General features: G+C 32.5%; 1 protein-coding gene across 5 annotated transcripts in view; it reads left to right on the top strand.

Moving 5' to 3' along the window:
- The window catches only part of LOC122045312 (VPS35 endosomal protein sorting factor-like), a 45250-nt gene that overhangs the window by 30670 nt on the left and 1069 nt on the right, over positions 1 to 13511 (top strand). For 4 of the 5 annotated variants that reach the window (XM_042605477.1, XM_042605474.1, XM_042605478.1 and 1 more), the window contains 9 exons: positions 724 to 867; positions 1251 to 1333; positions 3316 to 3454; positions 3595 to 3678; positions 5410 to 5571; positions 5653 to 5740; positions 6415 to 6492; positions 9718 to 9793; positions 9873 to 9972. In XM_042605477.1, coding sequence (XP_042461411.1) covers positions 724 to 867; positions 1251 to 1333; positions 3316 to 3454; positions 3595 to 3678; positions 5410 to 5571; positions 5653 to 5740; positions 6415 to 6492; positions 9718 to 9793; positions 9873 to 9972 — 954 coding nt within the window. The remainder of the gene's footprint in view (positions 1 to 723; positions 868 to 1250; positions 1334 to 3315; positions 3455 to 3594; positions 3679 to 5409; positions 5572 to 5652; positions 5741 to 6414; positions 6493 to 9717; positions 9794 to 9872; positions 9973 to 13511) is intronic. The other variant, XM_042605476.1, reaches the window with a different exon arrangement.

Below are 13511 nucleotides of genomic sequence, written 5' to 3'. Positions count from 1 at the left end.
AGTAGGCTAGTTGACTGCTTAGACGGCTTGGACAGAGACCACTTCGCCTAGCACGTATGCAGTACCCTATATGCAATGACGGGTGGGGAGATAAAGCATGCGCATAGGCAGTTTAGAAGAACTAGATTTAGTTTCTTTTACTACTTTATCTTATACCAAACCCTAACTTATCCCTCTCTCACCTGATAAATCTCTCATGCCTGGTGCGAAACCTCGAGCATACTCTTTCACATGGACAGACTGGTGATGGATTAGTGGATGGTGGCAGTTTGATGTGTTTTCTTCTCCTTTTCAAGGTAGGTTCATCACCATCTTCTCATCTTCTCTATTTCTCTATCTACTTTTTGCATTGCTGTTTTCTATTTAAAGTATATAAGAAGTTCTATAAGATTTAGTTATCTAAAAGCATATATAAGAGGCTCACTAAAGATCGACCATTTTATAAATAAAATTTATCCTGCCCTTGTTCTCTCTAACTTCTTTCTCCAGTCACTTTCATTTGATTGAGCAATGTGATTTTAACAATATAAGTGTTTAGATTCCTCTTGTTTAATTTGCCTAGGAGTGTTGTCATTTCTCTATGTGAATATAAAAATTGTGTCTCTTATTGAGGTTGTGATATCATATTCGTGATAGTATTTGTAATTTGGAATATGACATTTCCACTGTTTTCTTCCAGATGTTTATGTTCGTTAATCAGTTTATTGTTTTTTCCTATATTAGAACAACTATCTATCCATCATGCTGGATGGCATTCTGAAGAGATCTCATCAGGATAAGGTTGATGAAATTGAGCTGGACATTCTTCAGTCTATTCTTGTCAAAATTATCAATCACCTTGATAGATTGGAAGACTTGCTTGCTTTGGTAATCTATCCACCTGAAACTTATTTTTTCCTATTTTACTTCCGTTTTCTAGTCCTAGGAGTTATGAACTATTGAACTCCCTTTTGTTTGGTTATTACCTTATTTCTATTGGATTTGGTGATTGTCTGGTTGTCTTGAATCAATCCTTGCTTTCTCAATTGGTTATAGATTAGCTAGTGATGTAGATGGTTATTCAAGAACAGTGATTTTCTAATTTTATAGTCTTTTGTTATCTTTGTCCAATTTGGATTAGGGGCTATAGAATTTCTTAAGTCTTTGTCTTTTCCAATGCTTGTTGCAGAATTTGCTTAGTTTTGCTTCTTAGTCTTTGTTGTAATACTAACACTTATCTGGGGTCAACTCCTCTATTTTTACATTTGAAGGAACATTTCATGACAATTCTTGATCGTTTATATGGAAATTGGCGGAATACTGTGTATGTGAATATACTTCATAAAGGTATTAGGTGAGTCATCCTTATTTACTCTTTTTTGCTGATCTGTTTTCTACTTGAAAAGTTTCAAGATTATGTTTTTGGGTGCAATTTCCTACAGGTGATTCTTCAAATATCTCTCTAACAGATACCTCACCTATCTTCAAAAAGAGTGGAAATTGTCTAACACATTCCTAGTGTCATTTCCTTCTATTCCACCCTACTCTAGATACACTATATCTTTGTTCTGCTATCTGATCAAATCAGCATCAATGGAACATATATGCTAATGCAACCTAGGGATGCAACTGGGCTTGATTGGTCTAGTCAAATTTTTTGATTCTTTGGGAAAACTTGACCTGACCTGAGAGTTAATTCTTGTTATGGACTTGAAAAACTTGGACCCATACCCACATGTTTAGGAAAAAACTTGAACCAAGAAAATAGTTTGGTTTGTTCCGCATTAATCAGTTATTTAAAATTATTTTTTGGGTTTTTTAAATATATTAACATATACTATAGAGATAAATATATGTGATTACAAACATACATATAAATTTGGATCCCAATCCTGAATAGTGAAGAACACAAATTTTAAAGCCAGACCAGTAACTTGAAAAACTAAAGAAATAGGATTAGTTCGGGTTGATTTTCCATTTCTATTGCAAATGTCAGGATTTGTCCCTTCCTCAATTTAGTTGCCTTAAACGGTAGGTATGACATTCACTCCACCTTCTAGCATTTTGATTTGTCAAACTACCCTCTTCTTTAGCATCTATAACTGTATGCATTTTATTCTCCATTCCAAGAACGATATTTAAAACATTTTATTATTTTTAGAAAAAGGATGGGGCATGGGGTGGAGGGATGGAGTTTATAAGATATAGGGACATTTTAAAAATATTAAAACTACATGGTACATTTTGCAGAAGCAGTTAATGTGAGGAAAATGACATTTTCCTAATATTCAAATATCTATAATGCGTTAATTAAAAAAATTCCATAACTCAATCTGATAAGTGTAAATGAAAATGAAACTATTTAAATGTGGATATTAATAGTCTGATAGAATTGTACATATTTTTGTCTACTATATTTTGATATGCTTGGTCTCTGTTAGACAGGGATATGTATTTACGTATTCAAACACACCAGATTATTAAGTAGAACTTGGGGATCAAGGAATCTGACATGGTGTCCCTTAATATACCAGAGTTTGAGTAACAAAAATGAGTGTTTTTGTAGATAGATCTTTCCTAAAAAGTTATATGTAATAAAGTCCTTCGAAAGCATATTTGGAAGATTACTTATCAAAAGCTAAAGTGTTTGAAAAGTGTACTTTAGCTCAGAAACTTTTTTTGGGTGCATTTTAAAATGCCTATAAAGAGCAGCCCGGTGCACGAAGCTCCCACCATGTGGGGTTCGGGGAAGGATCCATTGTACGCAGTCTTACCTTGGTTTTTTCAAGAGGTTGTTTCCAGGATTCGAACCCGTGACCTTTTGGTCACATGACAACAATTTTACCGTTGCGCCAAGGCTCTCCTTCTGCATTTTAAAATGCCTATGCGAAACCAAAATACTCTAATTCCATTTGTAAATACAAAACTGTCGTTCTAGCTACTGTTTCATATTATAAATTATTTTTGAGACTTTTGTTCAATATTTTTTGCCTTGTGGTGGAAACCTTGGCATAATTTGTCATTTTGTAAATAATTTGATTATATCATTGGTAGAAGAAAAATTGAGAAAGAAGCTTCTAAAGTGTGATTACATGTCAAAGGAGAAAACCATCCATGACTTTGCTGATGCAAGAGGATCTAGACAATCGTTAGAAACAATAAAAGAATATTTAAATTGTCGTGGTTCAGTTAAAGGATGTCTTACATATAGCCTGATGCCGGAAAGCAAATTCTGTGGATAGATAGAACATTTCCTTGCTGCTTCTTGTTATGTCTATTCTCTTATCAATTAAAGGTGTTTCATTTTTTTTTTTAATTGGTGATTATTTGTTGCAGAGCTGGTTGTATTGGTAATCCTTGCACAATACAATTTCTTTTTGAAGTATCTCAAGTCCTTCATGAGAGCATTGATATCTCAAATATGAATGATGAGAATAAGCAAAAAGCAGATCTGATATCTAAATTTGTTGGCATGGTAAATATATCTGATTTGACTTTAATGATCCCTTTTCTTGCTTTCTTTGTTGTTTACTACAAAGATTGAACCAACTGTTCGTAGTGCAATTTTATTGTTTCCTGAAACTAGCCAGTAATGAGTTTCCTTCGAATTTATAGGTCAATTTCGGAGCTGATTTAGAACGTCATTTGTCATTTCTATGTGATTCTCGTGCAGCATTTGGAAATATTGAGGAAGTTAAGGTTAGTCTGTATGCCATGGGTGATATTAATTCTATATTTCATTTCTCAGTTCTCGATATATGCTTCTCTGCGAAACTACTTTTTTTTAATTCTAAATCTTAAGATCAAAAAAATTGTTGTAGATAAATAAATTATGTTCTAGCAACTGTTAGCAGCTCCTACTAACTTTTTGCTAGTAATTTCTCTTCATTTAAAATCCCTATGAATACAGGCACCGTTAAAAACCTTAAAAGACATTAAGAAGGAACCTTGACTTTGTTTAGCTCCCAATACCAACTTTTCAAATTTGATTGTTATGCAAAAATGAATAGCATGTAATATTTCTAGATATTTATGTTTACCCTGACATGTTCACAGTGAAATCATACACAATGTTGTTAATTTGTCCAAAAAAAAATCTAATTGAAATATAAAAATTTAAATAGGATAGACTTTAGTATCTACTTTAGTATCTAACATTGGTGATAGTTTTTCTTACATCCTAACTTTTGTAATATCGAAACCGACGGGGAGATTATGTAAGGAGGTAATACGAAATCTATAATTGATGAGATAGAGTTTGAGTTTTTTTTTCTCTTTTTATTTCTTTTCGAGCACTAGCTATGGTTCACACGTCACTTTAATTAAATCTTCATCTAGACAAGAATATTTTTTTAAAAATAATTCTATTTTCAAATTTAAATGTGATTTATCAAAAAAAAATTTCTTAAATATGAAAATTTTCAAATTTGATTTAATCGAGTCCAAATCAAGTTTTATAGATTTAATTTTTTAAAAATTCATAATTGTTAAATTAGTAAATTTAATTATAAAATTTAAAATCTATTTTAACCCTAAAATATAATCTTTTTGGTGTCAAATTTAAAAAAAAAAAAAATCTTTAGTTTTTTTGTCCACTTTAATAATTATAATTATATAGAACAAACAAAGCCAAAGAAAAATTAAATGATAGAATTTTAATTTATTTCACTACATCCAGTAGTTTCATTTAGGGTTTTATGATGCCAAATATCAAAAAATGTTATTTAATACTTTAAGTTTTTATCAAATGCTAATAAATAAATTTAACACAATTTCATAAAGTCATAAAAATATTTGTTCATTTTACAGGAAATTATATAAGATGAAGTTTAAATCTGAAATTGTTGCAGTTGTACAAAATTTGAAATCAAAGGATGCTCAAGTATATGGAGGACTAGAATTTTTTTTTCCTCATTCCAACATTTTATTGCTAAAGTTGAATAAATTACAAGTGGAAAATTATTATAAAATGAAAGAAGTATGCATTTTGCAAATAACTAATAAAAATTAAAGCTAAATAGTTACAAACATTTTTTAATTCTAAAAATTAAGGTAATCAAATTAATTGATAAAAAATAAATAGGAACTGAACATGTATAAATAATCTAATTAATTATTAAGCAAATAATTAATTAAAGTAAAAAAGTTAATTAAAGAATTACAACTTATGAGTAAAATTAATTATGTTATTATTACTAATTCAATTAACCAAGTATTCAAATTGTACTGGCATGACACGATATAGCAACGAAATCATATTGTTCTAGATATTGAAACTTCACACGGCTTGGAATTTCTTGCTTGGAACATTATCTACTGGAGTATCCATGCATTTGACTGTTAATCTGCATTTTTTGTATGCAACATTGAGGTTATTAGTTTTTCTCCTCTAGTTATGTTCCTAATTTCCTTTGGTAGTTTCTTTTATAGAGTATTCTTGTTCACTCAAGCAACAATCTGGGAATCAAATTTTTCCGAGACAAACCAAAGTTTCTTAGTTTTCTAAAGTCCTGCCTGGCTTTCAATGATGTTACACTCCCATCAGTTTCTGACAGAATTAGGCGGATGAATCTTTATCTGGAGTCTGCTGAGGTGACTACTTGGACAAATACCATGTTAATTGTAGGCTTCACAAATACTAATTGACTTATCTTCCTTTTGTTTGTTTTGCAGATTGCATTGTTTGGGGGCCTCATATCACATTCAGAAGGATTTATTATTTCGGTTATCAGTTGCTTACAATGCTTGGATATGGCAGAAGGTTTAGATGCTGATATTTTACTTTTTCTTTAGCATTCGTTTCCTACTATATCAGGGCTCTTTAGACTCTGTTCCTCCAATTACTCTAAACAAATCTTTAAGTGGTGGAAATTAATCAACATTTATAAAGATGTGAAGATACTGAAATACAAGTGTAATTGCAAAAACCACATGGAACTTGTTTCAATAGAGATGGAGGTGAGAATTCAAATACCTGTGGAAGTAATTTAACAAGAATATAACCAATCCACAAGGGAATCTTCTTTATCTCATTGTGAACTGAAAAATCTTTTATTGCATCTTGAGGACAGTTCCTTTTCTTTCTAGTAATGAAAAAGCATATGAAGTTGAATAATAGAAGCTGTTAATTAACTGTAACTAATCCTTTTTACAAGGATGAAACTTGTTTCTTCTAATTTTGGTGTTGAGTTTATGTTAAGGAGCATCCCACGCCACATGAGGTGACAGAAGATGATTTCCTGTAGAAATTCCTCTAGAATTAATGAATCCTAAAAAATTATCATACATTTGGAGATACTTTTGTGCTCGATGTTGTTTTTTTTATTTACTTTTAAAAGCAACTGTGCTACTTGTGCTAATGTCCCCGCCATTTTGTTCTTTCTTTCCGTCTTCCATGCTTCTTTTAACAAACCTAACGTATATATTGGTCTGAAGGTTCTGGCATCCCAATTGATGAAGATCAAATATGTTCCTTGACATGCAAAGTATGCAGTTTGTTACTTATCTTACCAGGTATTTCTTCTCTTTTCCTTGCCTCCTGATTATTAAATCTGTAAGATCACAAATTCACAATTACGTTGGTATTTCAAGATTCATGGAAGGAATTACTGATTAAAAGGTTTTGTACTGTATGAAATGCTTAGCTTCAATAATTCATTGAAATCCATGCTGAAATCTATGGCAATTGAAATTTGTTGAAGTCCTGTCAATGAACGTGTGAATTTCATTCCCATAGTTGTTATTGCCAGACATAGCACCGGTATGTCTGGTGCCAGACATAGCACTGGTATATCGTTCTGGCTAAGAATCAGAAGGCCAGGATTGGAGTGATATTCCATACCTTAAGATAAACTATTGTTTACTCATGGCATTGAATGAACAATGAGAAGGATCTTTTAAATTGCATTTGCATGGAAAAAATATTTTGCCAACAAAGTCATGTATGCTTCCTCATAGTAGCTGTCTTGCAAAAATTAATGGTGATAAGCTATGTTTTTTTACTCGCTTTTATACAAATAGGTTTAATAGCTTGATCCAATTATATCTTACCAATAATACTTCTAAAGGTACTCATGAAGTCTCATACACAAAATTGTTAACAATGATAAATGACTTTAGAAATTAGTGTTAATTACAAAGTTGAGAACTTGATATCTTATTGTTGTGTCAAATAAGATCATGTGATGTGGGAATAGTTACCCACTAAAAAGTGTAGGATCGAAAAGAATTTAGATATCTCTACAATGACTTGTCTACTTTGGGCCTAAGCCCTCATGGTTTTGCTCTTGGGCTCTACCCAAAAGGCCTCATGCCAAGAATTTAGATATCTCCACAATGACATGATATTGTCCACTTTGGGCCTAAGCCCTCATGGTTTTGCTCTTGGGCTCTACCCAAAAGGCCTCATGCCAATGGAGATATCTTTCTCTTTATAAACTCATGATCTTTCCCATGTGTTTTCAATGTGGGACTATGTTTGCAACCTTGCAACACCAACAATCCCCCCTCAAACAAAGGACCACAGGCTTCCCATGTCCGATCCTCGACTCACCAGGTCTTCCTGCCCCTCGGTCCATCCGACCTACTAGGACTTCCTGCCTGGTGTCTGGTCCTCTTGATCTGAACATAGGAGCCTCCACTTTCTTTGTTCGAGGTCAATATTGTACCCACATGGCTCAATCAGACTATAGCTCTTGTGCACAGTCGGCGGTTAAACCTTCTGGCAGTCCGGGCTCTGATACCAATTGTAGGATCGAAAAGAATTTAGATATCTCCACAATGACATGATATTGTTCACTTTGGGCCTAAGCCCTCATGGTTTTGCTCTTGGGCTCTACCCAAAAGGCCTCATGCCAATGGAGATATCTTTCTCTTTATAAACTCATGATCTTTCCCATGTGTTTTCAATGTGGGACTATGTTTGCAACCTTGCAACACCAACAAAAAGCACCCATTGAACTTCCACAAACTAATGTTAATTTGATTATCCTGTAGAGAGAGCTAAATAAGTTGTGGGGTATCAATGACAAACAAATATAGGCTGACTGAGGTCCCATGAAACTTTATGATTGCACCCAAATAAATTCAACCCTTGTGAAAGTAGACCTAAAGAGTTGCAAGAATAGGTTGAAGCTCAAGGGGACAGTTAGAATCACATAGCATGAATTACAATTTAATGTTGTGAAGATTGTAATATTGTATAGTATGAACTGGAACCATAATGTATGGATTAAAATCCCAAGGGTCATATAACTGTTATATTAGTTACAATGTGGCATAGGATATATTTTATTATTGTTATATATTTATTGATTTTTAATATGTGTTTTTGCAACGTTATATTGATATTAATGATATGTATAATTGTGTGTGTTTATTATTGCTTGAGAATTTATAATTGTAAACTTGAGTGTGTAATTATATTTATAATGATTTTTTAATGTTCACTGCTTAGACCCCAACCCTCTATCACCAAAAGCCAGTTTTTAATACTCAGATATTCACCGAAGAATAGCTTATTTTCTTTTTGAACATTGAGACCTATTGTTAGCTCCATATTGTCGAGAAGTCTTATGCAGATGGTAAGTGCTGAACTACACCAGCTAAATTTTTCTTTCTTGTCTGTAGTTGGAGATGTGAGATAGTGCTCTTCCCTAAAGGGTTAACAACAGTTTGAATGCTCCTGAACCATTGAGTTTGATATCAGTTCTGATTGTACTATTGGGTTTAGGGTTGGTAGGTAGAATGCCATCATGGATGAGAAGATGATGAGCAGAAATATCATGTTTTTAGGTTGTATGCAAACTATTTGGGGTCTTTGCTGAGGAGGAGAACAAAAAAAAAAGGAAAAGCTGGGATTTACTCAAGAAGCAGGGGTTGGTCTGTATTGCATGTCTTCCACACATCACATGAATCCATTGGAATCAGTCTACCACATTACGTGCAAGATGAGGAGAAATTGGCTTTCCCCAAGTGCAGGGGAGGGTGAATCAAGTAGACTTGGTCTTCAATGAGCGAAATGTAAGAGGGATTCAATCAAGGAGATACTCTGGTCTTCAGCAAGAATTAGAGGGGGGAGGGCTCTTCACGACTTGGCAATGAAATTGGGAAAACACAAAGAGAAAACACATACACTCGGGAGGGAATGGATTGGAAAGGTAAGGAAGGTTGCGGTAACATAAGATAGGATGGATGAGATATACTCAGAACCAAGTTTGTTGGATTTCTTAGTTGTAAGTAGCATACCATTGACAACTGTCCTACCAAGTATTCACATCCCTATTTATGTTAGCATTATATTCCTGTCCTAGTAAACAGACACATCATTGCAATTTCAGCATTCATGTCTGATGTTATTGTTCAACGCACTCAGTGGCTGCCTATTTGCTACTTGTCAATTAACTTGTGTAATTTGAAGAGTTGGGTCAGTTAACGTGTGAGGTGCAAGAGGTAAACAAAAACAAAAGAAATTGTTAGTCAATATAATAACGAACAAATTTATTAGTTTGAATATAATTACTGGCATAGCCTTGCATAGATCTCAATGGAGGATAAATCTCATATATGTAGACCCCAAACACTTAGGACAAACAGGATCATGAGTAACCAATTTGAAAGGGTTAAAAAGTATATTGACAATGGAAATCTGAATAACAGTTTAGGTTAAGATGCCATATATGTTTAACCTTAAAAAAGAAATTGAATTTGTACATTTTTTTATCGTTTAATGTTCCTTAGTTTATGCAGGCAACCATGAAGATAGGTCGATGTATTTGGTACAAGATGTTATTACAACTTTCAGATGTCAATCTTTGTAAGTCTTCTATAATTCTGACTTCTTTTTTATTTTACAATATGCTCAATTTGATTTCCTATCATGTGAACCACTTTAGGGTGTCACCAAGAACTAAAGTTCAGATATTTTGTGCAATTATATCCCTATCAGCAAGTTTATCTCAAAAGGAGCTTCTGTACCATGCAATAAACACTGAGGTATTTCCACTTAATCGATTTTGATTATGAAAATCTGCTTTGGAATATATACAAAGGTTTGGTTTTATCTGTGAATTATGATGCTTTGTCGTTTGCAGTGTTATAAAATTCATTTTGTCGCAATTCCCAGGGGCTAGGGTTTCTTTTTCTATCTCTACAAGAAATAATTCCAATAATGTTTTGTTGTCCCTATCCCAAAAAGAAGTGTTTTGTTTTTAAAACAAGCATTCCAGTGTCTGTTTGTAAAGTTCTGGAACATTAGGTGCAGAGCACTTGAACCCTTAAATATAAGGATCAACATTAACAATTTTTTTCGCTTACAAGGTTCTCTTCATTTTTACATTCCTAAGATTATTTACAGAATATCATGGCCAATTAGCCAATAAATCCTGTAGCTTTGCACTCACTGAGGATAGAATAGCATATCTAATGTTGACCAGATGGCATTCTTCTTTCAGAGCTTCTTAACAATGATTCATTTTATTGAGTAGAAGAAATCAATAAGTTAATTTGAAATGCATTCTCGGTGATTTGTTGACTGTGATGATACCAAAACAAAGATGAATGGAAGAAAAAGAATCATGCGGCTCTTGTTGTTTTTACCTCATCTTAAAGTTAATTGGCCAACCACATTTTAAAAACTTGCAGTTATGAAAAGGATCAATTCATATTTGTATCCTTAATAATACCAGTTCCCTTTCATGCATGGATGAGTTTATTTCAGTTGATTGGTTAAAATTTAACATGTAAATTGCTGCGGTAATATTTTTTGACATAGGCAAGATTTGAAACTTAGATCTCCTTTCAGTACCAAGTCGGTTGCATGGATTAAAGTGCTAAGCTGTGCTGGCTAGCACCATTGTTGTTTTGCCCGTTGATCAACACATGAAATGATTTCAATACCAACACTGGAGCTTCACCAGTTGATTGTTCGCCTTGCTTAAATGATTGCACATGATATTCTCGAGTGACAATGACATGCTTGTCAGAAATAGAGAAACAATAAGGAGAGAGACTAGGGGAGAGATTGAGAGCAAGAGAAGGGTTGCTGGAGAAGAGGAGTGAAGGGAATCAGGTTTATTGGTGGATGACGCATGTGACAAGTGACGAGTAAGGTAAAAAGGAAAGAGAAGTGAGGAGAGTATGCAAAGAGAAAGGGAGGAGAATATAAATAAGTCCTAACCTCTCTAAAGTTCCACTAATCTAATTACTCGATTGAACCTTCACTCACTATCCTCTAGATAAATTTGGTTCGATCTTAAGGTAGCCAAAACAACCAAATTGAGCCAATCTGAACCCACTTGATCCTAATCAGCATGTCTCTCCACCAATAGCAGACCGATTTTCACTCGACCTTAAAACCTAAAATATTAATTTAGTTCAACTTAATTAGTCATCTAAAATTTTAAAAACTAATTAAAGTTGCAACTAATTCAAATAGGATAAAATTTGATATATGACTTCTTCATGTTCTAACTTTTGTGATTTTAGGAGTGCAGGTAAGCAATAAGAAAACTAGAGTTCAACAAGATCATATTGAACTTCTTTTCCTCCACGTCTTTTCTTAGCTTTGTTCTGGACGTTGAGAAGTAGCTAGGGTTTAGCAGGACACTTGATTAGATGAAATTTTATTTAATTAAGTGGAGAAAATAATTTATTTATTCTTCTTTCACTTTTATAATTAATTTTATTAGAATATCATTGAAAATACATGATGATTGTAATAGGTGTGATTTTTTTTTTTTGAAAAAAACCTCTATTTAGTCAATTTGAAGGTTTCGAATTTAATTTTATCAGAAAAATCTTGAATTCAAAATTTTCAAAATTGATTGAATTGAGTCCAAGTCAGGGGTTTTATTTTTCATTTTTTTTATAGATTTTATATTTTAAAAAATTAAATAAAATTTAGTTATAAAATTGCAAATCTAATTTAAACCCAAAATATAATATTTTACATCCCCAAAATATAAAAAAATTTGGATTTTGGAGCTCTCATAATTGCACTTACATGTAAGAAAGAAAACCAAATTAAAAATAAATGATGAAGATTTGAATTGTTTTAGTTTTATGAAACAAAATAAAAGAAACAAAGTGATATTTAATGCTCAAAGTTTTTATCATGAGAAAATTGAAATCACAATTACACAAATCCATAAACATGTACATTCATTTTAAAAGATAAATTATGGCGATTAATTAAGCTCAATTAATAAACAAACTAAAAGGAAATATTATCAAGCTAAGAGTTTGTGGATTATCCAGAACTTAGTTAAATTAATCATGTTATCAATAATAATTCAATTAAACAAATATTAAATCCATACTAACATAGTAATATAGAAACTGAAACTATATCATTTCAATCAAAATCGAAATCTCAGTCACAACTTAAGATTTTAAACTTGGGTTGATTTGTTAACCCCTTATCTCAAATCTCTCTTGATCTTTTGGCAATCAGATTGGTCATGAGCTGTCATATACTATTGCCAGAATATAATGTCCTAGTACAACAGTAGCTCTCGATTTAGGCATGGATGCAGTGATATGCAATTCTTGGATTATTATTTATCATTTCACTTTTATTTTCAATTTTCTGTTTTTCTTAAGTTATTTCTTCTCTTAGGTAATTTTCTGAATGCTATCAACTGTGTGTCAATGTTTAAATTTTAAAGTATTGTTCCATGTTGGGGTTTTGTTCTCCAACTAGAACAATACAATTTTAGTATGCTTCAAAGTGTGTCGAGATCAACTCCAATGAGATTTGTTCTATTTTTTCTGTTTTTCTTAAGTTATTTCTTCTCTTAGGTAATTTTCTGAATGCTATCAACTGTGTGTCAATGTTTAAATTTTAAAGTATTGTTCCATGTTGGGGTTTTGTTCTCCAACTAGAACAATACAATTTTAGTATGCTTCAAAGTGTCAGGAATGATCAACTCCAATGAGATTTGTTCTATTATTCTTTTCCACTTAGTTTGTGTGCCTCTAAATATAAACTTATATCAATTAGAAAGGTAATCAAATTAAAATTTTGATATAACAAGTTACAAAAACGACAAACATCATGATTAATAATTTATACCTCACTAAGACAAAAATGAGTATCATGTATCATATGTGAGCATTTAGTTTTGTAGCATGCTAGTGAAATCAACCCATGATTTTTTAAAACTCAAACTAAATAATCATCTTAACACATTTAGTATTAGAAAAAGAAATGGTTTTTCTCCATGTTCTTTAACTTTTGAGAGGTTGACTTGAATTGACACATTTAGAATTGGAGTAGAGGATATGATGTATACATCTCGGTTTCTCTGACTCCAGCAAGACACATCATTATTGCCTTTTTGGCATTTTGCCTTTCCTCCCTTTATGGTGTTTTATCCTCTTCCATCATCAGCAGATACAAATGCAAAACGAGTTATGAGAAGAGAATCTTCATAGCTTGTCGTTTTTGTGATCAGGACTATCATTGGCTAGGATAATGACATTTGTCTGTTCCAACATAGTATCATTATTGGCTTCTTTGCTGGTCGGAATGA

This window comes from Zingiber officinale, chromosome 2B (assembly GCF_018446385.1).
Source record: "Zingiber officinale cultivar Zhangliang chromosome 2B, Zo_v1.1, whole genome shotgun sequence".
NCBI lineage: Eukaryota > Viridiplantae > Streptophyta > Magnoliopsida > Zingiberales > Zingiberaceae > Zingiber > Zingiber officinale.
This window is presented reverse-complemented; position numbering and strand designations above follow the sequence as displayed.